Source organism: Furipterus horrens, unplaced genomic scaffold, assembly GCF_987537825.1.
Source record: "Furipterus horrens unplaced genomic scaffold, mFurHor1.1.pri manual_scaffold_10, whole genome shotgun sequence".
Lineage (NCBI taxonomy): Eukaryota > Metazoa > Chordata > Mammalia > Chiroptera > Furipteridae > Furipterus > Furipterus horrens.
The window spans coordinates 25,929,433-25,953,424 of NW_028327180.1; the positions used below are offsets into that span (position 1 = coordinate 25,929,433).

The window sequence follows — 23,992 nt, forward strand, 5'->3', positions numbered from 1 at the left end:
GTTCCTTTCAATGACATGTAACTCCAAGTCTGTTATCAGTTAGATGAGGAGAAGAGGAAAGCAGAGTGCATTCCATGGATGCGGTTTGAACTTGGCAGCATCAACAGACCCTGTGGTATATGATAACACCCGAATTGTTACCTGGGTTGATTTTTAGGATTACAGTGGGAGTTATAGCTTCCATAAAGGGCCTGATGTACTCAAAGCAAACACTTCACTCTGTTTGCCTGCTACCGTTTAGTGCATGAAAACACCTCATTCACTGTGTAGATGCCTGTTCTTGTCCATTATACAGATGAACGGGGCAAAATATATACTTTTAGAAAATGACAATCCTTCTGGTATTATGTGTTTTTAAGTAGCTATTTTTGCAGCTAAAGACGATCATGTTTTGACCAAGGCAATGAGAACAGATCAGAGGATGAGCAAATTAAATGGCACATTACTCTCCACCTTGGCTTTTTGGAACAGAGATTATTCAATGACATGGCTTTTGGGAGGATCTTATTCATTCCTCATAACTAGCAGTGAACTCTGCCTCACCCTGCATAGCTAGGGTGGGAATAGTGACCCTCAGGCCAGGCCAGCCCAGTCCATGAGTTAACTGTTCTCAGAATGAATTAAGAAATTTAGAAATCAAAGCTGACAGATGCATTGTTAAGAAAACAGTTTCAGCAATAAGTAAGAGACAAACTTTGAAGACCCTGAAATATAACTTAACTATACTATCAGTAGCCTGATGTATATAGGGCAGTTAACAAGGCAACAGACCTTAAATCCCTGCAGGCAGGAAAACTGTTGCCTAACACATTTCTAGGGAGCTGTTCATACTGAACAGATGTCTCTCAAAAAAAAAAAAAAAAAAAAAAAGTGGGGGGTGGGAGGCACAAATCCAAATTCAATAAAATGAAGATAATTTTGTCATCCTAAGAGGAATTTGTGAGTGTGAAAACAATAATTGCTTCTTCCCACTGAATATTTTTGCTGACACTTGCTCTGATGAAGCTAAGTAGTTAGAGGGTTAAGATCTGTTATTGCTTCATTGCTTACCTTTCAGTCTGAAATATATGTGAATCTAGAATATGCATAAATTAAACCACATGCTCTTCACCATCACTTACAAAACACCGTGTGCCTTAGCTTCCTGCCGACATCTCTAGCACCTTCGCCCACTCTCCTGCTCTATGTTGCAACCGCTCTGGCTTTCTTCCTGATGGTAATGACGCCAAGACTTCCCTGATTCAGGCCCTTTGTACTCCCTGTTCCCTCCACCAGGGGGCTCTTTCCCCAAATCTTCATCTGTCAGGCTAATCCTCGTCTTCCTGGTCTCCACGCAGATCTTGCCTCTTCCAGGAGTGTATGTAACACAGTGTCTTCATTTAGTTCTTCCATCCTATGGCCCTACCGACTTCCTTTAAAGCACATACCCCAACTTATAACTGTCTCTTTTCTGTTTGTCAGTTTGTTTATTATCACACACCCTATTTTAATATCAGCTCCAGGAGGATGAAATTTTTTTAAGTCTTCCTCACCGCTGTCCTCGGAGCTTAGAACAATCCTTCATAAGAGACAGGAAGGATGATACCCAGATTCTGTTAAGCCACGTGAAGCCTCTCAACACGTGGCCAAATAGGGTGCACATTAGGCACAGATAACACAGTGGCCTTCAGTGCTACGCTCTAACTTCTTGAGCACTTCGACCTTCCAAGTGAGAAGACGAGCGAAACATAAGGGAAAAAACCTAGGACAACCTAACTGGCAAAATGTATTGCTTCCATGCTCCAAAGGAGTTTAATGCCCTTTAGTGCATTAGACCTTATTTTAGGGACGTTCGATAAACAAAGAAACATAAATAAAATAAAATGCTTTTTCCTTCAACCATGCCATCATCAACTTGAATTTGTGGGGACAAGCATTTTCTCCCCTTTGTTCCTTCCACAGAGTTTAAAATAATCTCAGTTTCTTATCAGCATAGATAATTATAAACACTTCACAGCATAGGTAATCATAAACATTTCAAAGCAAGGTAATGTCCTTTAAATTCTATCAGATGGCTGAAATAAATAGAAAGCTATTTGCATTGCCAAAACTGGTTCAAATTGAATAGAGGCCATTCTCATTATCTGCAGATTTTGTATTTGCAAATTCACTTACTTGCTAGAATTTATTTGTAACCCCCCGAATCAATACTTGCAGCACTTCTGCAGTCATTTGCTAACCTGCAGGACAGTTTTCCAAAACACACATTGCTCAGGCAAGGAGGTCGAACAAGGCAACACTGCCTTCTTGTATTCTCATATGGTAAACAGTGTCTTTCTCCAGGTTTATTTAGTGCCAAATGCATTGCACTTCTCTGCTTTTTTGTTGACGATATTCTTACTTAAAGATAACCCCAGCCCTGGCTGGTGTGGCTCAGTGGATTGAGGGTCACTCGTTCAATTTCCAGTCAGGACACATGCCTGGGTTGTGGGCAGGTCACCAGTTGGGGACATGCGAGAGGCAACCACACATTGATGTTTCTCTCCCTCTCTTTCTCCTTCCCTTCCCCTCTCTTTAAAACTAAATAAATGAAATCTTTTTAAAAAGATAGCCCCAGAGCACAATTCTAATATTCTGTTCAGTATTCCTAAGTACAAGAGGACTCTGAAGTGGTTTACAAAGAAAACACATGTATTAGATCAACTTTGTTCAGGCATGAGTTAGTGCGCTGTTCACCATGAGTTCAACATTAGTGAATCCACAAAATATATTAAACAAAGTCTCTGAAACAAAAATAGCTGATGAAAATGCTGTGACCAGGAAACTATATTTCCCCAGGAGTAATGTTTCTGTATTCACTAGTTCAGTGTTGACAGTGATTTCATAAAATGTAACTACTGTGAATAATGAGAATCACCTATAGATATGTCTTAGGAAAGTATTAAAACATTTCTGAAGAATTATTATGAGACTAGCAATCTCTTCAGAACTTCTATCATAAGAAAGATTACAAATCAATCTTCTAGAATTTCATCTGAAAAAAAAATTATTTAGTGAACTGAACTTGCTACCGGCCAGTGATGTATCATTTGTGTGGTCACCTCTTCAGTGTGCTTTCATTTTCTAAAGCTAGAAATCATCTTTATTATCAACAGAGTAGACACTAAGGAAAAGTTGATAATAAAAAAATAAAAGCTCTAAATCTCCAGCTCTGTTTCTTCTATCAAATATATTTAATATATTTTTCTCTTGAGTGCTCTTAATGTGATCATTAGTGGTGTATCTGTTAAAATATATGTGAAGCCTTAACATGGCTTATTTGAGAGTTAAGAACCTAGAATGAAACTTATATTGATCATCCAAATTAAATTTCAAAAGCCATATACCTAAGATAAAATATCAAAAAGATATAAAACACTCAATTATGTGGCCAACATGAGAACTCTCCCAAAGAATGAAAAGGCAAAGATGAAAGGTGTAAATATATAGGTTTTATAGAACTGTTGCCAAGAGGAAAAAGATAACAGAGTTAATTACAAAAAAAGAAAAACCAAGATGAAACAAGAAACCATAATGTGCAATGCAAAAACCAAATATCTTATCATTTATGTCTTCGCCCACATTTTCCTGCTCATCTGTTTTCCACATTCTTATAATATTCAGTCTGCTTTTTGTATTGCTTTGATCCTCAGTTAGAAGTATGCTTCTCTTTTCCCAATGATTCTCTATGAATTCCAAAAATCCACAAAAACTATATTTTCAAATAGCCATGCAATGAATAGAAAGGAAAAAGGCAAATATTTGCTTAAACATTATTTGGGTGTACATTTTCAAGGTAACCACAGAATTGGTTAATGTTCTATAAAGCCAAACAAATGCTATGTAACTTATTTTAATTGCATCATATGAGTACAAATAATATTTAAAATGACAATATCACAAAAAAAGTTGGCGGATGGTCTACTTTCAAAGGTTTGTGTTAATTAAATACATTTTCATTGAGGACAAAAATCAACTACACAGCTGTCAAGAAAGATATAATAAAGAAAATAGAAGAGGGCAGACCTTGTAAATAATAATAGCTAAGAATTTTGCAGCTGTTAAAGGGGAATCTGTTTTCAGATTAAATGCTGAGTAAGATAGGGAAAAAATGCCCATGTAGGCACATTATTGTGATATTTTTGGAGACTAAAAATTAAGAACCTGAAAGCTCCGAAAAAGTAAACAAGGAATGCACAATGGACCAAGAACTTAACTTTTCAACAACATGTGATAATGGAAGGTAAGTGTGTAATTCCTTCCAAGTTCTAAGAACATGTGATTTTCCTCCTACAACTGAATATTCAGCAAGGCTATCTATCATCTATCTGTCATCTATCTATCATCTATCTATATCTATATATAAAAAGACAGAGAAGAAATAAAATGAACAGCTTTATTATTTTAAGAAAATTGTTTTAGAATAATTTATTATAAGTGGATTTAAAGCATATGGGGAAATAAACCATGGATTAGAAAAACACGATTAACCAGAAAAATACAGAGTGTCCCAGAATATCAGTTGTACAAGAGGCTCAATCTAGATTACATAAGGAGGATGGAAGAAAGTCATTAAAAAGACTAGAAGTCATGAACTAGATATATGATAGTAAAAGCCTGAAAATATACTAAAGCCACATAATGCAAGTGGAAATTGGAAATATCAAATATCCAGGAAGAAAATCACAGCATGGTACTTGGTTCTTCAATGAAAATAGTCAAAAAGCTATATATAATTAAGTATATAATACTTATTAATTTTAAGCTTTTATAATAAACCTATATATAAAATATATGTATATAAAGCCAATTATAAATATAAAGTAGAATGTAAATGTTCTCAATCTTGACCCCAAAGTGTTATCAACTTGTTAGGCAGTTGAAAGATATATATATATAACTATTAAATTAGAAATATAGTTTCAAGTATATAATATAAATTATAACAAAAAATAGAGAAATGTAAAATGAATTATATAAATGTTATTAATATAGTGTTAATCACTAGAAGAATGATATAAATACTTAAACATGCACACAGAGAGAGAGACTAGAACTAGGTAAGGCTGAGCAGAGGCAAGTTGTTTTCCATCCTGTCTATGTTATTAGAAGTGTGAACTGTGTGCAGACATAGTAGATGGAAAAAATTTGAAGAAGAAACATCGTTTGAAACAACAATTAAAAATACTATAGAAAAGTGAAAGAAAAAATAATGAACTAGAGCAAAATTAAATTGATTTTGACGGGCAAAAGGGTCATAGCCGTTGAAGACATTAGTAATATTCACCAATATATAGTTCTCCTGTTCTGGACACAAGAACAAATAGTCTCCACTCTCCTGAAGTTGGATGTGGCCACGGGAATCGTTCTAACCAGTGAAGTGGAAGCTGAAGTGGCATGGTCCTTGCCCTGGCACAAGGATTTAATTGCTGGGTGTTCAAATCTCCAGCCCCATATTCCCCGGCCACAATAATCAGGGGTAAATAGCTCATACAATTCAATGGGAAAAACTGCCAAGATTTCAATGAAAATTGGGCAAAAGACTATAATCAACAACTTGTGAAAAAATAAACATAAATGTGTAATAATATGAAAAATTATTTTATGTAACAAAAAAGAATTTTAGCTATCAGTGCAATAAAGTCTTTTTAAAATAATAATTATTCTGAGGATCTGTGAGATTATCTTCCCATAGATTGTTGATAGAATTGTAAATTGGTATAAATTTCCTTAGTGTATAGCAGAAATAATTAATTAAATGCTTCATGGCCTTTGACCTAGTAAAATTATATTCACTCATCAGAAATGAGGAAAGATACATATACAGAATGGTTTTCATTTGCAGCATTATTTTAGAATGGATAAAAGAAGGTTTCAAACAAATCTGCAAAAATAGAAGATGGTTAAGTAAATTATGGGGATAAATGTTATGATGCTATAAAAATTAATTTTACAATGACTTTATTACCATCCAAAAGTGGTGCAGGTATGACATTAAGTACAAAATCATCTGAAAATAACACATGTAAATATTAACAAATGATTATTTCTTGCATAAAATTGGAATGACTTTTCTTTTTCTTTGTGTTTTCCAGACTTTCTACTTTGTTATTTTTTAATTAGGAAAAAATTCTAAGCAAAGCTTCAGAAAGTCTTTATATAAATTTTATGATGTATAAGAGTATTGGAAAAAACTTAGAAGTAAATACAAATGGAAAGAAATGGAGAAAAGGCAACTAAAGAGTGCTTTGAAATCTAAATTGGTAAAGGAAAATTAAGAGTAAATGAAAAGCTAATGCAAACTTTGAAGTTTTAAATCAAAACAAAAATTTATTAAGACATATATTAATATCTGTTTTAACACAAATGACCACATATCAAAAAGACAGCAGGAGTGATCCCTTGAAAGAGAACAGGGTCTGTGTTCCATAAAGTCGATTAGAAAAATTTGCCTCCTTAGCTTGCCTTCATCCTGCTCCACTGTGGTACCATAGCTGCATCACCCAACCCCTTCAGTGGTACATCATCCACCTTTACTAACGTGGCACCTGATTGCTTTTCCTTATTCACTTTTTTCTGCCTTTATAAGTGTAGGAAGAAATGAGACTAAGCCAGTATTTGCAAAATATTTAATTCTTTAAAAAGTGTTAACATTAAAAGTTATTAACACTGTAATTTCACTGATGTAATTTCTTTATTTTCATGTAGGTAAATTTGGTATTAACCAAAAGATATATTAAAACATAAACAGATGACTAGAGTTTTGCAGAAATTTAATTAAATACATTTTATAAAATCATTCTCTGCGAGTAAAAATATTTCTTTTACTGCTCATGGAAAGACAGTATATTAGAAAACGTACTTTGGAGCCACATTAAATTCAGAGTTTGATATAATGTATTGGTTAAAGAATGAGAAATTTTTCTGATGTTTGACCATATATATGCAGTGTGTGTCATACATCAAAAGGCAAGCTGAAAGTAGATATTGATACAAGTAACATTTTAGTATATTAGTTAGTATTCCAGTTTAAATTAGATTTATGCCATAAATAGCTTGATAGTTGACTTCAGAGAGAGCATGTAACTGGTTTTTTAGATAAATCAAGGATGAAACTATATACTAGTTCATGAAACCCTGAGTATCTGAGTTCCTTTAACTTTCTTTATTGCATACAGATTGCAGTCTGTAGTTTCAATATTCCATTTGTGAACATATATGGATTGTTACACTGAATTAACTTCAAAGTGTTATTCAGAAACCAAGTAATGACCATAACCCATTATTTCAACCGGGATATAGATTAAGAAATACACAAAACTAGCAGTACACTTAAGTGATGTTAGTGCCGCGACTCGAGCCAAAACACATAACAAAACCCTTCATTTATCCCTCTGGGCTCAGTTAATGTTCAAATCTGACATCCTCTTTTATTGATCTGAGACCCTAGTGACACAAAAGCACAATTTATAAAAACAGCCCTGCTCAGGAAATAAATGTCTTGCATAACTTTACATTCTTTGGACTGTAATAGGGTTTTAATCTTTTTTATTTCACTTTCTGGGCCAATACCCTGTTTGTTTTTAACTCCCTGAGGAATAGTTTACTCAGGAAGAAAATCTGATGGCATTTTAAAGCAAGGAGGAGAGACGGATTATATATATATAATATATATATATTATATATATATAAGTTGTGACAATTGACTAAGTTTATGAAGGAAAAATAAAGCTGTATCCCTACTTTACTATCTATACCAAATAAATCCAGGTGAATCAAAGATTCATTTTGAATTATGAAAGCAAAACAAAATGGATAGTAAATAAAAGGTCAAACAGTTGTGTGTTTTAAAATAAATTGGAGTGGGATAATCTTTCTTAGGAAGGCAACAAATCCTCGTCCAGTAAAGTAATTTCTAAATTTAAGAATATGTGTATTCTTAAAATTTTTGCTGAAATCATTAGTCTAAAAAAATCACAAGCAGGTTAAAAAACAAAAGTCTGGGTATAACAGATGCAAAAATAACAAATTATGTGTTATTTTAATGTATGTGTCTATAAGTAATAAGCAGACCCACAACCCAATAGAATACTGGGTAAATTTATGAACAAGTCCGTGAACATATATGCACACACACACACACAAATGCAAATAATGTGTTATAAAACATTTAACATCAGTCAACATATATCACTGCAAATTTAAGCAATTAAATACCAATGGAAGAGCTTTTAACCGTTTAATATTACACACTCCTAGTGAGAGTAGTTAGAAATGGCACACTTACATATTACATAGGATTGTGAGGTAATACACCTTTTTTGAATATTTAGAAAAAAGTTAAGTACAAGCACCTTTTTACTCAGTTATTCCACTCATAGAACTCTATTCTGCAAACCTGTTTGCACACATTATTAAAATAAACAGAAAAAGATGGAAACAGTCATCAACAAGAGACAAGCTACATAACAATACATGCCATGAGATAACTGCAAAGAAAGTGGAAACTGTGCAGATAAAAGAAGTGGTCCAATTTATGTTAAGTAGGAAACAATCAAGACTCAGAATGAAGAGCATGTTTATTACACTAGTATTTCTAGAAACCATTGATGGTGATTATCTGAGAGAAATGGAATTAGAGGAGAAAAGACATAATATTATATTCCCGCTTTGTAGTGCTTAAAAATTGCCATATACATGAGTTATTTTCATTACAATTTTTAAAACTCGAAATATAAAAACCTTAAGTATCTAAATTCTAATTTTTACATGTTTTAAGTTTTAAATCATCTATATTGCCAAAATCTTATTAACAAATATTTTAATTGTTTTATATATGTTAAAACTAATATTTTTTTCTGAGAATCATGACTTTCCACCTGAAATTTTTAATCAGCTATAATAATCAAAGTTTAGATTATATAAGACCTGTCTTAACATTAGTAAAGGTTTAGTGTCTTTTATATTATTCAGAATAACTATCTGCATCAATACTTGTTAATATTTCATAAAACATGCCATTGTAAAACTTGCAGCTTACTTCTTCAGCAACAAGTTAAAATAGTATTTATAATAATTAAATAATACAGTCTACATCAAGTTAATTTACTTAAAAACGATTCAGAAATTTCTGCAGCATATTCCAGTTCAAACTAAATTGAATAGCTTTTGGCAGGGAAAAAAAGAAAATCCTGCAAAATAAAATATAAATTGTCATCTCCAAATCTGATTCAAAAATTAAAATTATATTTGTAAGACCTGCAATTCACATTACTGTTAATATTAGTTCCTCATTTAGCCACCTGGTTTTTCAATAGTATATTCTATGTTAGTATATGACACAATGATTTTTCATCTTCCTTCGAGACCTTTTTTCATATTTATCTACAGTTTTTGGAATTACATCTCCTGCTCTTAAGATACTTTGATTCAAATCTAGTTCCAAGGTATAAGGCAATATTTATAAATGATCTAGAAATAATGACTTTACTACACATTTAAACCATAAGAAAATCATCTAGCAGCTACTAGTTGACCTAGATTAATTACTTTTACTATTAAAAAAGGAAAAAATATTTTGCACGCATGAATAATTTCCAATACAGAAACCGTATTGTGTTCTTTGTCACCTCACATACTATCAGAGGGATTGGCATATAATAGGTATCTAGAAAATGTTTGAGAAAAGAAGTAAAGAATGGAGAAAACCCTGTGATAAATGCATACAAACAACATAGAGTTAAATATTTTGAAGAAAAATATTTCACTTTTGTCTAATATATTCCACCTCAGTCCCACATCCAAAGTAGTAAGTATAACTTTACCTTGAAAATATATGGATTTTCTTTAAAAGAATGTTTTTGACCCAAATTCTTACTATACTACATTAAAGAGTTCACTTGTGCTATTAACTGCAGTATGAGGTGGCATCGGAATAACAGAAGTCAACACAGAACGAGGTAGTGAATAGTTTATGAACAAAGAAACAATTTAGATCATTCACAGAACTTCCCTATTTTTACTCACTATCAAGGGTCACATTCCCTCAAAAAATGTCTCTCCATTCTTCAAAAGAAGTCATCTCTGGATAAGTAATTATTTAAAAGTTTTTTTTCAGACCTTCAAGACCTTTCCAACAGAATAGACACAGGCAAAGAAATCCTCCCTATTTATTCTAATTAAGGAACATGAAAAATATTACAATGGCCCAACGAACCAGTAGCAAGATGTTACATGTTTAATATCACTGTATCCATGGGAAATATCTACTACTAATTTCACTGGCTCAAATGTATTGATAGTGGAAATGTTAGCTGAACAGTATCAGATAGTAATACTGAATGCCAACCAAAATTTCCATTTTTTAAATGTATGCATGATTTTCAATTGTTACTATTTATCTGTAGAATTTTAGGGATATTTGTGGATGAAGAATACACTAAAATAATTGTAAAATATGTATATTTAACAGTTTTCTAAAAATGACGATACAATAAAACCCTAGACTCTAGTGTTGTCTTCAGTGGTTGTATTATAAAAGCTTAATAATTGGAAAATTTCATAAAGAGCTATGTTATCTTTTCTTAGCCACCTTCTCTTTCATTAATCTAAAAGCGTGAAGCTAAGTGTATGTGACTAATATGCACTCAGGAGAATTGGACTCACTGAAATTAGTAACATTAATCACTATATTATATTGGTCAGTTATTAATCTTTTAAACCCAACAATTACATTATGAGGCAGGTATCATAATGGCCCCCATTTTACAGAGGAAGTAAAAGGACTTGAAAGTGTAATTGATGTATATACAAAGTCACACAACTGGTAAATACTGGAGCTGTAATTTCTGTCCATGTCTGTGCATTTTAACATGCTAGCAGCATTGCTACCTGAGACTGGGAAAAGGCTCTAGTCTCAGAGGCAACAGACTTGATTTCAAGGCAAGTGCTCCTCCACAAATTTACAATAGCTTAGAACAAATCAAGTATCTGTTTTCCCATCTGGAAAATGGGTGTAATAGTACAATTTATCCTATAAACTTTACAGAGCAACAATGAAGATGAAGCAGGTTTGAAAGTGTTTTAAAAAGACAAAAATTATACATAAATACAAACCTATCAAATACATAAGCTCTCTGAAGACATGAATTTCCGGTTTATTCTCCTCCATTGTTCTGAGCATGCTATTTAGTTCATATAGTGTGAGATACAAGGGAAAAGGGAATATTTGGCTCATTTATGAAAAATTAATCAAGATATTTATTTTCTCATTTAAATTCCTAATAATATTGTCAAGCAGGACGAGAAAGCATCCTCATTGTATGAAAAGGAAAAAATGCTTTGTGCCATAAAGTTTCTAATCATATTCAAACTCATCTTGACTTGATTTCAGAGCCTATGTTCTCTTAACTTCTTTTCACTTAAATAAATACAATTTAATTAATTAAGTGAAATAAACATTAGGAATCTAGAGTGTGTACAGTAAGACAAAGTGTTAAAATATCTTAATTATGTGCTTGAAAGACCTACCAGAGGTAAAAGAGTTCCAAATTGTTCAAAATCCTAAATGTAAGTGATATTCAACAAAGGGAAAGATGTAGTACTACTCGAGTTTCAGCACCTCAGCTTCAAAATCCACTCTCCCACTTCAGGATACTAAACAAAATTTTAGGTGGCTTATGTGGTTAATTGTATTAGTCTCTTCTTTGTCACCATATGTACTACACTAGTATACAAACAGCAGAAAATATTCCAACAAGAAAACTAGAAATGCATTTTCTGTTGTTTTCTGCCTCTCATACCAAGAGCTTATCGAAACTATCCCAAGTTTCTAACACAAGAAGTAATACAAGTTCACTAATTTTTGTGCACTTAGATGGGCCAAACTAGTACATAGTGTTTCCTGCCTATTGTGTAGCAGCAAAAGAGTCCTGTAATGTATAAATTCCCTTTTACAAAGGTGACAACTGAGGACTTAGATAAGCATCTTATCCATGTCACACATTTAATAGGACTAGTATTCAATTCCAAGTTTACATGCTTAACCAATGCTATTCTGTCTCTCAGACCATGAGAGCTATAAACTGCAATGAATCATTGTATTTTCATAGACAAAACTCTTGTGTTTATACTATTAAGATGGCAATCCTTGACTTGTCTGTGTTCTGAGATATAAATATGAGGATTTCTGTTCCTCCAAATCAAATAACTAAAACTATAAAGCTTCTTGATAAATCCTCTAAATTATTGCCTCTGTTCTTAGAATTATTTCTCTGAGTGTAAATTAGTAATAACACTGTAAATAAGTAAAAACTTAAAAAATGGTCAGACAGATAAAGCTATAAACTGTGAAAGTGCTTCGGAATTACAGAGCTCAATATCGCCATTTCATTTATAAACTAAAAACAAGGTTGACATTTTTCCTCAAAAACTCAAGACATGAATAAAGAAAAAATAATAACATAAGTTGAATTGTATCTTTCAGAAAAAATTAGTAAAGCCCATATCTTTCCTTCCACCCCTAGAGATGGTCACTTCCAAAACTACTTTCTTTGACAAAGCTTTGTAATAAGAAGAGATTTTTTTTTTTTAAAGGGAAGCCCTCCTGCCCTCTAGAATTGTAGGAGCTATTTCTGTGGTAGCTGGATCATTAAAAACAGTCCCTTAAAATACCTGTAATTCATAATAAACAGCTTACATGAAACTCTTGAAGAATATGTTTAAAAGGTTCCAAATTAGAACTACTACAATATATATGAATATTTTCAACTCTATTGATGAAACTGACCACCTTACACCTTATAATCCATATTCTTCAGGTTGAAAGTATTCATTGTGTTCTGCATTTCACTCTCAAAGTATCCTTTAATAATTTTTGAATAATTAATTTTCATGACAGAAAGTATATATTGCTCAAGAATTATCATTATTTTTGTTAAATATTCTTCTAAGACATGTAATACATCTAGGATTGTGAAAAAATATTCCAGTGTAAAGAAATAGAATATATTGCCACAAGATAACATAGACTAAAAGATAAAATTTTCTGTGTTCTATTGATAAACCTCATTTATTAGCTTTTGTCAAGCAGTTGTTGAGTTGCTGCTATTTCCCTAGGTACATGTCTCAGGTACCCCAAGTAGGGCATAAAGTTTATTATGACACACTGTATGACCCTCATACAATGTATGTAATAGGTCCCATTTTACATATTTTTAGCTACAATGTTTTCCAAAAATTTTCAGAAAATATTTTACTTCATAATTGTGAAGGTAACCTTTTTTGCCAGTTTGGAATGATAAAGCAACTAGAATTGGTGGGGTTTTTTGTGCTTTTTTTTTTTTTTTTTTTTTGCCTAAAAGGGATGCAGAATTGCAGAATGCCTCATTTCCTTCATATCTTCCTCTGGAAGTAGTTAAGCCTTTTTATTTGTCAGAAGAAGTTTTATGACAAGAATTTACTGCTCAGTGCTATTGTAGGAGAAGACTGACCAGTGACATGCAAACTAAGCAGCATGAAGTCAGAGTCAAACCTCAACAAAAAGTAAAAAAAGGAAAATCAGTTCCCAGTTCCAAAAACTACTGCCCTGACTAGTTAGTACACCAAGTTACCTTGCCTCTTGGAGTGTTTCTTGCATCCAGGGCCCCCTTTAAGAAATCTGACAATATCACTCTGCAATAGAAAAAAGGAATTTCTTTTCCCTTTGACCTGAAAATATTTATTTTGAAAGGCTTGTTCTATCACTTCATTCTTGCATAAGAAATTTAAAAATATATAATTCAATTGCTGACATATTCTTACTGCAATGGACTGAACACTGATGCTAGGGAAATTGTAAAATGAGGACTAAATTTGAAAGAATAGTATTTTAATGCTAAGCCTTAATGTCAGCTGCAAAAGGTTTATGGACTGAGAAAACTTTTTCTCATATCAAATTATATACCTTAAGTTTCAATTAAATTCATGCTGAAGTTAGAAATTATTGATAAGGCTGTATTTTGTTATAGGGGTGAAGAATCAGATAATTTTTCAATATATTTTAATATCAAGCACAGAGTATACTCAGTTTATATAAACACATTTCTAACATTTCCATCATGGAAATTGGGCATTTAGAAAGATTAGATTAAAAAAAATTGCATTGAAGGGGCACCTTCCGAGGTTCACTGAAATTCAATCAGAGTGAATGTGTCAAAGGGCCATAAAACAAGTGAATATCGCAGGACTTATAGTTTGCACTTAATTTTACATGAAGGATAAATAAGCTCTGTAAAAATATGATGCCCTGTCAAAGACAAGTTAGAATTTAGGCGTATCTCAATTCAACCCATTTGTATTTATATTTTAAATACTAAAATAATCAGAAGAAATGTGGTATTAACATAACATACCCTAAATAAACTATATAAAACTATAAAGTAAAATTCTAAAGAACAACATAAATAGTAAACAATAAGGGATATAAATGTTATTTGTTTGAAAAATGTGAAGAGTATGAAAATTAAAACAATCTACTCATAAATTTCCTTACTGTAATAACTTCCATATTTTCCAAACCTATTTGTTCTATTCAGTTGAAGACATTTATAGAAGTCAAGATTGTATATTTTAAAACTGTCTTTAACATTAAATTAAAAATTAATAGTAAGCATATTGGACAATTTTTCTATGATATGTTAATTAGTGTACACAGAATAGAACTATAATAAATTGGGGGCTGTTGCTGAAGCAAATTTTCAATAGAATAAAAATAGTACAAAGTTAAGTTGGAAAACAAATCCTAGAAATATATTTCTCATACAAAAATAGAAAAAAGAGAAGCATGTATATTAATAATCACACACATTAGTGCAAGTAATAAAAGAATAGGCTCATGTCAGGAAACTGTATCCATCAAGTTCTCATTCAAAGATATTCTCTATAAAAATATATTGTAACCTGGTACTTTTAAAAAATTGCACTTAAAGATTTAACACAGAAAATTGTGATATATAATACCCTTTGGTGGGAGGGGTAGGCTATGACAATTTTGTTGCCATTCACACATTTTGGGGATCATCCAAAACTAAAATGGAAGCTGAACACACCCATAACTGTCTGGGCCCTGATCATAAATTCTTGTATTCTAATCACTTGTAACATGGCTTTTGCATCATCCTAACAACATTTATAAATTCTTTAAAAATGCATATTGTACATATTTTCATCAAATCATTTAACATAAAGCAATGTAACTTTAAAGATAAAAATAATAACTTTGAACATATCTAGCTTGTAGATGAAAATGAAAAATGTATTACACCTTTCTCTAAATAGGATGAGACAGATACCATACATATTGTTTCTTTTGAAATCTAAATGCAGAGCAAAAGCAAAATTGTGGCTTTAAAGAGTAGAATTTTATAATAAGAAAGTTATACTATTTAATGGGTTTAGTAGATACGTAATCATTTAGGGCCTTAACGCATGGGGAACTGGGCAAGGTGTTGTGAAAGCCATGCAGAGAACAATGGCCTGGTCCTGCCTTCAAGAAGTTCACATTTTTCATTCTCCAAGTTATTTTTTAATTGTTTTTGTTCTATAAATTAAAATGATAAAAAATGACAAAGTACTGTAAATTGAATAATACTGAAAAGTAACATGTTAAATTCCTAATCAACACCATTGTAAGAACCACATTTACTTTTCATCCAAATGAGTAAAATATTTGAAAAACATTTTGATGTTTGAAAAATTTTGAGTAGTCAATCATTTTAAAATTTTAACTTTGAATTCAACAACTAATTTTTCTTTTTGTATTGAAGACACATAGTCATATAACAGGCTTGGCAATTAGTTATTCAGATCATTGGAGAAAAATTCAGAAATTTTGACTGAAAATCAACATAACAAAAAATTAATATTTTAATCATATCTGAAGTATCTTCTGTAGAATCTAGTTTTTTTTAAAAAAAGGAACTATATTAATCAGGAGCATTAACATCACAATACAATGTTTAAATCTAATATTTTAGTTCTGTGAAATGTATCCTCTGCTCACTTAAAAAAATAGTTCTGTATATCCATTTAGATTTTACTTGTTATAATAGCAGTTGCTGTGCAGATTAAGTACTTCTATTGACTTTTTTAAAAAAAGATTTAAAAATTTTTATTTTTAGAGAAAGGGGAAGGGAGGGAGAAAAAAAGGCAAAGAAATAGCGATGAGCAAGAGAAAAATCTATTGGTTGCCACCTGCACGCCTCCAACCGGGAGCTGGCCCATGACACAGACATGTGCTCTGACCAGGAATTCAAATGATGACCTTTCACTTTGCAGGACACTGCCCAACCCACTGAGCCACAACAGTCAGGGCTATCAACCAACTTTTTTTTAAGGGAAGAAAGAAAAGGAGAAAGAGAGGGGTGGGGGGAGCATACTCTTTGAAAACTCAATTATAAAGTAAGGCATGCTGGGAAAATTAGGAAGCACTGCTCTTTTTGAGCCTTTCTCAAAATTTGGGGTGCTCTAGGAAGTTCTGAACCTTGTCAAGTATTATCGGAAGAGATTAAGAGAAGTTCCAAGATTTGAGCATGACCCAGCATTGTATTGTCATAATGTCACAATGCAATGGCCCTATCACTCTAAAGCCTTGCTATGAAACGGAAATGTTCCATATCTTCAGCATTCCCTGCAAGACCTCAAAAAGAAATAACATAAGAATAAATTCTTATTAACATTTAGCCTCTTTAGTTTCAGGCAGTAATTTTATTTAATTTCTCTTTTCCTAGAAACAAATATTCCCACCAATGCCATTCTTCGTTTTCTATTTAGTATAATGCATTGTTTTCTTGAAATTCTCTTGTGATACATGAAATATGAATGTTTACAAAAATCCAATGACAAAGAAATTATTCTTACAAAGAACTATTTCTTTCTTTGTAACTTCCAGTTGACTATAACTGAAGATTAACACCACCATGTTGTAAGTAAGGTATTGTGTTGTGGCACATGTGTTCATGGTTTTCTTCACATCATGAATTCTTATCATTGCTTAAAAGCATCCAAATTATTGTGGCTTTATCAAAGTTTTGCATATCTTTAAGTTGGTAACTCAAGGTTTTAATAATTATCTCAACAAAAATATCAAAACATAATAACCCAGACAATCTATAACTATACACAATATGTAATTATGACTATAACTTTACATATACACATGTTTATATAGATATATTCACATCACATATACACGTATATATACATACGCTTGAAATTGCATTGATACAAATTGTAATGAAAGTTTAGCAAATATTAATTAATTAGATGAACACAGATACACAATCTCAATAATTCATGACTAAACCCCAATGATAAGAAATATGCCTTTTAAATGGTATCTGGAGAAATTTTTTTCTCTCAAAACTAGCCCTTCATGACTATTTTTATTTTTAACATTATGAAATACATAGAAAACAATCAAAATCATAATGTACAATAGTAAACTGGAGGAGTTTATACGATGTTTGGCGAATCAAGGCTAAAAAGCTGAAAATATAATTTTAGAATTCCAAGAGCATTTACAATCTACTGTTTCTGAACGCCTTTATAAATCAAGTTTACAAGAATATTTAAGATAATCTATTTTAAAAGGCATCAGGAATTATCTTTCAAACAACATTTAAAGAGTTTTTTTTCAAATTAGATACCATTTATATATATTTTTTATTTTTTCTAAATAAATTTGTTTGCAATGTTTCAAAAGGTATTCAGTGTGCGCAACAGTTTTATGAAAGAACAATCAATGTTTTCTCCAACATCACCATCTACTGGCTTAGAGAAAAAGTAGATTTTTATCGGCGATTTCTTTACATTTAACATTTTATTATTTACTTTATGAAACTGAAATATAAAATTATCAAATTATTTTTAAATTGACTAACGGCCATTTGTCAAAGTCATTCATGAAATAGAAAGATTTTAAATTGGAAATTTAATACACAATATTTTTAATTCCATAAACTTATGGGATAAAATACTCATGTTTGTAGCTAAATTATATTTCAAACAAGTTTTAGTAATGAGCACAGCATTAGAGCTTTTAGAATTTGTTAAAATGCGAAAGTATTTAGTATTTTTCTAAAATCTGTTGATTTTGTTAGCAATATACAATATGTGGTGTAAACACATGTGCAATATCAAATTTATTATTTTCATAAGAAAATTGAATTACTGCCATAAACTGCTTCAGTGTAGAGCTGCTAGACCATCTTCACGTCCTCACACTAAAGTTCTTTGACAAGAGCGCAGCAGCCAGTGCACACTGAAGGCATCAAGGGCTATGAACCTTTGAAAACTATCCAAAAGAGCATAGAGGTGAAAGGTTGAAAAAAATGAATTAATGTAAGAAAAGTATTCACTTAGTCTCTGACAAAGGCACTCAATAAATATGGAAGGTGGTGGGGAGAAGTGAGGGAGTGGGGAGAAAGGAATTCTTGAGGCCCATCACTGATTTCAGCTGTTGCTCAGATGCTAGTCTTTTTTTTTTTTTTCTTTTCTATTTTTATGGTTTATATTTTCTCATAATGAAGGTTTATATTTAAACAGCCTTCAGAAAAAAAAACATTTTTTAAAACATTAATATTACCTGAACCTAAGAAGAAAGAGAGAGAGGAAAGGAGAGGGGGACGGAGGGGCTAAGAGGAAGGGAGAGAGAGAGAAGAAAAGAAATTGAAAATCTGTCTTTATTTCCTCGGGTACCCATGGAAACAAATGGGAACAAGGAGGCCCTTGCATTATCCCACTGTGACTGTGAAAGAGAAGGACGTGGGAGTGCAGTGCAACGCACAGTCATTTTTCCCACTTCAGAATATAATGACTTCATTTCATTTGCATAACCTGAACCCACTCAGTAGGTCTTGCTGGATCCTTAAGTCGTTGTCAGCCTCAGCATGTCCAAATGAGTTTCTCCAACTCAGGGAAAAAATTAAATCAGCAAACTAATATCTTTTCTATTTTGAAATTATTAAAGTATAGAACTCCACTTTCTTAATATATGAACTTAACTCTGTGAAATTTTTATGGTTTAATTAGGAGGAAGAACAAACTACTTTACGAACATTGATTGATGACACATATTTTAATAATGGAGTTTAAGAGTAGACTTCCTTAGATTTCTGGAAGAAATGAGAGAAAGTTGTTATGGTTTTAGCTATCAATGCATTTGATGCTGCTGCTTCCACTTCATATAGGAAAGAATCATGGAATCCCTGATGAAAAGACAAGAAAGCAAAGGCTGAGCACTAGAGAAAAAACCTTGAGTGATATTTAAATGATCACAACTCATCTTGACAAATTTGATATCAGAGGTTTCCATTCGTTTCTTCATTGTTGACTTTGTGATTGTAGTTTACATAAGCATCTCTCTCTGAAACGAGTTAAACTACTTTTACGTTTTCTATTGCCCTATGCAAAAATAAAATGAATAAGGATACAAACACTCCATTTCGTTTTACAACCTCTAGATTGTGAAACTCATGAAAGTATGAAGAAACTGACACATAAACATTAAGTGATTTGCTAGTCAATGAGCTAATGTCAACTCCAGAAAATTCTATCCAGTGAGCTCTCTTCTGTAACAGTGCCTCACTAGCTCTCTTTAGCAATCAGTTACTTTACTGATGACATGGGTGTTTCAAATGCCACGCTTCTGAAGTCCCATGTGGAAACCTTGAAAATACATTCAGTTCCTCACCATCGTTTGTTTTAGTGTCCTAGGATAATAATCCATGAAGGAGCAATTTTGGGGTCTGGAGGCACATACATTTTTTATTTCAGCTTCATTTTCTGAGCAAAACAAACAAAAAAAATCTGCAAAGTGAAGATGATTTTCATTTAAGTTTCTCTGGAGTGTGGTCAGACAAATTGTGTGTTAAATGAAATCCATGTCCTTATTACATGGCTTATCATTCTGTGGAAGTTCATGGAGTTATAGATGTTAATATATTTACATTTTCTGACTGCATATCTTATTTCAATAAAATTTATAGTGAAAATAAATCTGTTAAAAATATTGACTCTGAGGACCTAAACTTTGTTACCGAAACTAACCATAACCTTTAATCTTTACAAAGCTCCAACACAGTGATTCAACATTTGTTGGACTCAGGGAATATTCATTTTGTTCAGTGTACATGCCCCTTACATTCTCAGTCAGGCCTTCTCATTATTTTCACCAATGAGTGAACTTCTCAATCGTGGACCACTTTCAAAGAGTAGGGCTGTCAATTACTTTCACCTCATTTTCAAAATCTACATACTTCCAGTAATCATGGTCTTGCCTTAGGCTCATTACTTTTCAAAGCATTCCACACCAGTATATAATTACATACAGTTAGATACTTAGCACAGTTGTATGTCAGTCATAATTCAGGAAAAAAACAGAAACTTGGTATCAAATTAAATGAATAATCTAAATCTGGCAAGTTAATAGGTCAAGTATAAAATCCTTCAAAAATTAAATTACAGGATATATATATATAAATTTTCCAAGATGCTCTTATATTCTTTCATGGAGATTTTTTTAAAGCCGCAAATCTACTTTTAAGAGCCTCTCTCTCTCTCCTTCCTTCCTTCCTCCCCCTTCTCCCACCCACCTCCCACGTTTCTGTTTCTTTTATCACTTAGTATCAACATTTTTGAAATAAACATGTAGCACTGAAGCCTTCTTAAATAGGTTCTTTGAATACAGTTTAATTGTAAGCCTCTAATCTATGGCCATCAGAATGACCCTGTTCTATCAGTCAAAGAAAATTGTTTCATTTCTTCATTCATCCAGGAGACAGTGGTTTCAAAATGAGTTGATGGTGTTCCTGATACGATAATCAAGCTAACCTATCGAATATATGATTAAGGCTGAGCATGGGGAAGTGGGATGGCACCAGTTGTTTGTCTATTGTGAGAAGACAGCAGTTGGGCATTTTTTCCCGTGGTAATTTTCCGCTAGCTCCTTTACACTGTAGCCAAAGTGGGAGGTAAACCATCTGCAAAGCCCCCTCCAAAGTGTTAATATAAAACACAAACTGAAAACATCAAAGCAGGGAAGAATCGCCCCAGCCCAGCCGGCAGGAAATGATGGCAGCTGCTGGGAAGAGGGCAGGAAGGTACAGTGACCGCGGCTGCACAGCCCACGCGGGGGCGTGGGTCGGAACGCCGGGTCAAGGGCCGCGGAGCCTTTCCATTGAACACTTTAGAGACTTTATTGCTTGAATTCTATGACTTGAGAAAGCTTCACGCGTGTCCCACAACACTACGTAGACTGATAGGGCTAACATGGACAACTAACTGCAAAGACTAAAATGGCTGATCAGCGACTTCTCCAGATTTTCAAACTCGGCCGGATCCAACTGCTTTCAGGTCCTTTTCCTCTCGCTGCCCTCGCTGGAGCCTGCCACCTGAGAACAAAGCGCACTCGGCCGGCGAGGTGACCGCGGGTCCCTGGCACAACAGCCCGGGTCCACTGAAGGCCGAAGCTCAACGGAGCGGGGAGACATCGACAAGCTGCCGCCCCGCCGCTGCACGGCTGAGGCTACCCCGGGCCTGCGTAAGCCTCCCTCCTCTCCTGCACCGCACCGCGCCCCTCCAGTGGGCGTTATGTAACAGCTCGGAGCCCAACTCCGGAACCAGCTAACAACTTGTCCCGTCCAGACGGATAACATAGGGTGCACGGGGTCTGCAGAGGGAACCCGAGCTGGCTTGCAGATTTTGCAGATCTAAACCTGGGGCCGCAGACGAGAGCCTCGGCTGCCTAGGCAGGCGGCCGCTCCGGCAGTCCCCCGTGGGATCTATCAAAAAGCCCGACGGCGCGCCCTTGGGAACAGCGTGTTCTCTGTGGACAGGGTTGCTACCGGCAGTTTAAAGTAGGGTAAGGAAGGGGCAGGGAGCGCTTCCCTTTAAGCACTCGTGCTAAGCTAGAAACCCCTGAACCTAAGGAAGCTCCCCAGCCCCAACTCCCACCCACCTCTCTAGTGCGCACGCTCTTCAATGCCTTTCGCTCCCTCCTCAACCCCCCACCCCCAATCAGCGGGGGTCCCCGAGATTGCAGCCACTTTCTCCCTACGCTGTCACATGCACGCGCCTGTACAGTCACTAACACCCACCCACTGACACACTGAAAGACGCACACACCACTCCGCACTCACACTCGCTGGCTTTCCGCATGTGGCACCTGAAAGGGATGAATATTCATTACTTACAAGCATTGGTGACTGCGAAGCTGTTTGCTACCTCCAAATTGTCGATGTGCGGTGTCAGTCTGAACTCCGAAGTGGAAAACTGAACCATCCCTACCCGAAATGCACTGTATTCTTGATCGGCGCCCCTGGGAAATAACCCCCCTGCAAAGAACAAACATCAAACAGGAGAGGAGTGTCAGTGACCGGGAGGGAAAGGAGAGGAGCCCGCTAGCGCCCAACAGCCCTGGAGTCTCTTATTCAGGCTAATAGATGGAATAAACACATCAAAGAGCTCCCGTAGCGGGATTCGAACATCCAAACTGTAGCCAAAGGGTCAAGGCACAGATGAGAGTCTGAGGGCAAGGTGGGCGGCCAGAAAGATTCGCCTCCCCTCCACCTAATCACAAGGTTTGCATTCAGACCCCTAGAGAATCTGAGCAATCGGGAAAATGTTAAGGCAGAATAAAATCTGGGGGCCAGAAATGAGAAGATTTTTTTCCCTCAATACTATCAAAGGCATCGTTTTCTTCCTTTGCTTCATCTTAAGAAAAACATGTATATTCTAGGCAGTTTAAATCTGGAATGCAGTCAAGGTATGACATAAGTCTACATGACATGAATTAATTTGTTCACTGTGAACAAAGATTACCACCAAATTAAGCACAATTCAAAAGCAGAGCACAAAGGGTACCTACCTATCTGTATGCTGTTAGAAGAGACACCAAAGATTAGTCCCCATAAAACAGGAGAAAGGAGGACAGATATATGCATAATCTTTTGCATTTCCAAGAAAAGTAGAGCATCCACAGAATATCCCCCTTTATCCCCCTTTTCCTCCTCTTCCTTCTTTGGCCGTTTTCCTCAGCAAATTTAGATCCTCCGCATTTTGAAACAGCAATTTAGCACCAGGCTGCTACAACCCTGAAGTGGAGGCAGAAGAATTCCTATTTCCCAGGTCCTGCTGGTGGCTGCTGGTGCCCTGCGCCCTGTCCCTGCTCCCGAAGTCCAGAGGACTGGCTGGATGCAGTTTTCAGCGGAGCTGCCGCTGTGGTCCCAGTGCCTTGGAATATTCAGCACCCTCCCATGCACTCACACACACTCACCCTCTCTCGCGCTCTCTTCTCCCTCTCTCCAGCCTCTCTCTCTCTCTCTCTCTCTCTCTCTCTCTCTCTCTCTCTCTCTCTCTCTCTCTCTCTCTCTCTCGCTCGCTCTCTCTCAATCTCTCTCTCACGCGCGCGTACACACACACACACACACATACACACGCAAGTCACAGAGAGGGGCAGGCAGTCCTGGACGCGCGTGCGCGACTCACAGCAGGCTGCTGGCCCGCGCGTCCACCCCTCCCCCGCCCCCACACCCGCACCCCGCACTGCCCTGGCAGCGTCGCGTGCACGGCGCTGAGAAAGCGCGGCTCAGAGCCCAGCAGCGGGTATCCCTTGGCGAGGCCTCCGGTCTCGCGAGCTGTCGCGCCCACCGCTCTCTGGTGACTTTCAGCACCGAGGACAGCGCCCAGCCTAGCGCTACCTTTGTGTCGCCGCTGCAGCTGCCGCGGAGATGCTCCAGCCTGGACCAAATGCAGCAAAGCTGATTTCCGGCTGCTGTACAGAAGCCGAACTGCTAATTGTTGTTGGCATTGAAGCCTTCTGTCACCACGTCCTGCTGTTTTGCGTTAAAAGTAATTTTGATTTTTATCTTCAAGAGCCTGTGAAAAACCACCTAGCAATACAGAAACGCTGCCATACGCCTCACCTGACCCAGCTAAA

At 35.0% G+C, this 23,992-nt stretch overlaps 1 protein-coding gene across 5 annotated transcripts in view; it reads right to left on the minus strand.

Annotated features, from left to right (window-relative positions):
* The window catches only part of GRIA2 (glutamate ionotropic receptor AMPA type subunit 2), a 125,983-nt gene extending 102,558 nt beyond the window's left edge, over positions 1–23,425 (minus strand). For 3 of the 5 annotated variants that reach the window (XM_090288800.1, XM_090288802.1, XM_090288803.1), the window contains exons 1-2: positions 22,922–23,424; positions 22,248–22,388 (exon numbers count right to left, since the gene is read on the minus strand). In XM_090288800.1, coding sequence (XP_090144926.1) covers positions 22,248–22,388; positions 22,922–23,009 — 229 coding nt within the window. In that variant the 5' untranslated portion in view covers positions 23,010–23,424. Of the gene's footprint in view, positions 1–22,247; positions 22,389–22,921 lie in introns of all 5 variants that reach the window. The other 2 variants (XM_090288801.1, XM_090288804.1) reach the window with 1 other exon arrangement.
* Positions 23,426–23,992: the final 567 nt, after the last annotated feature.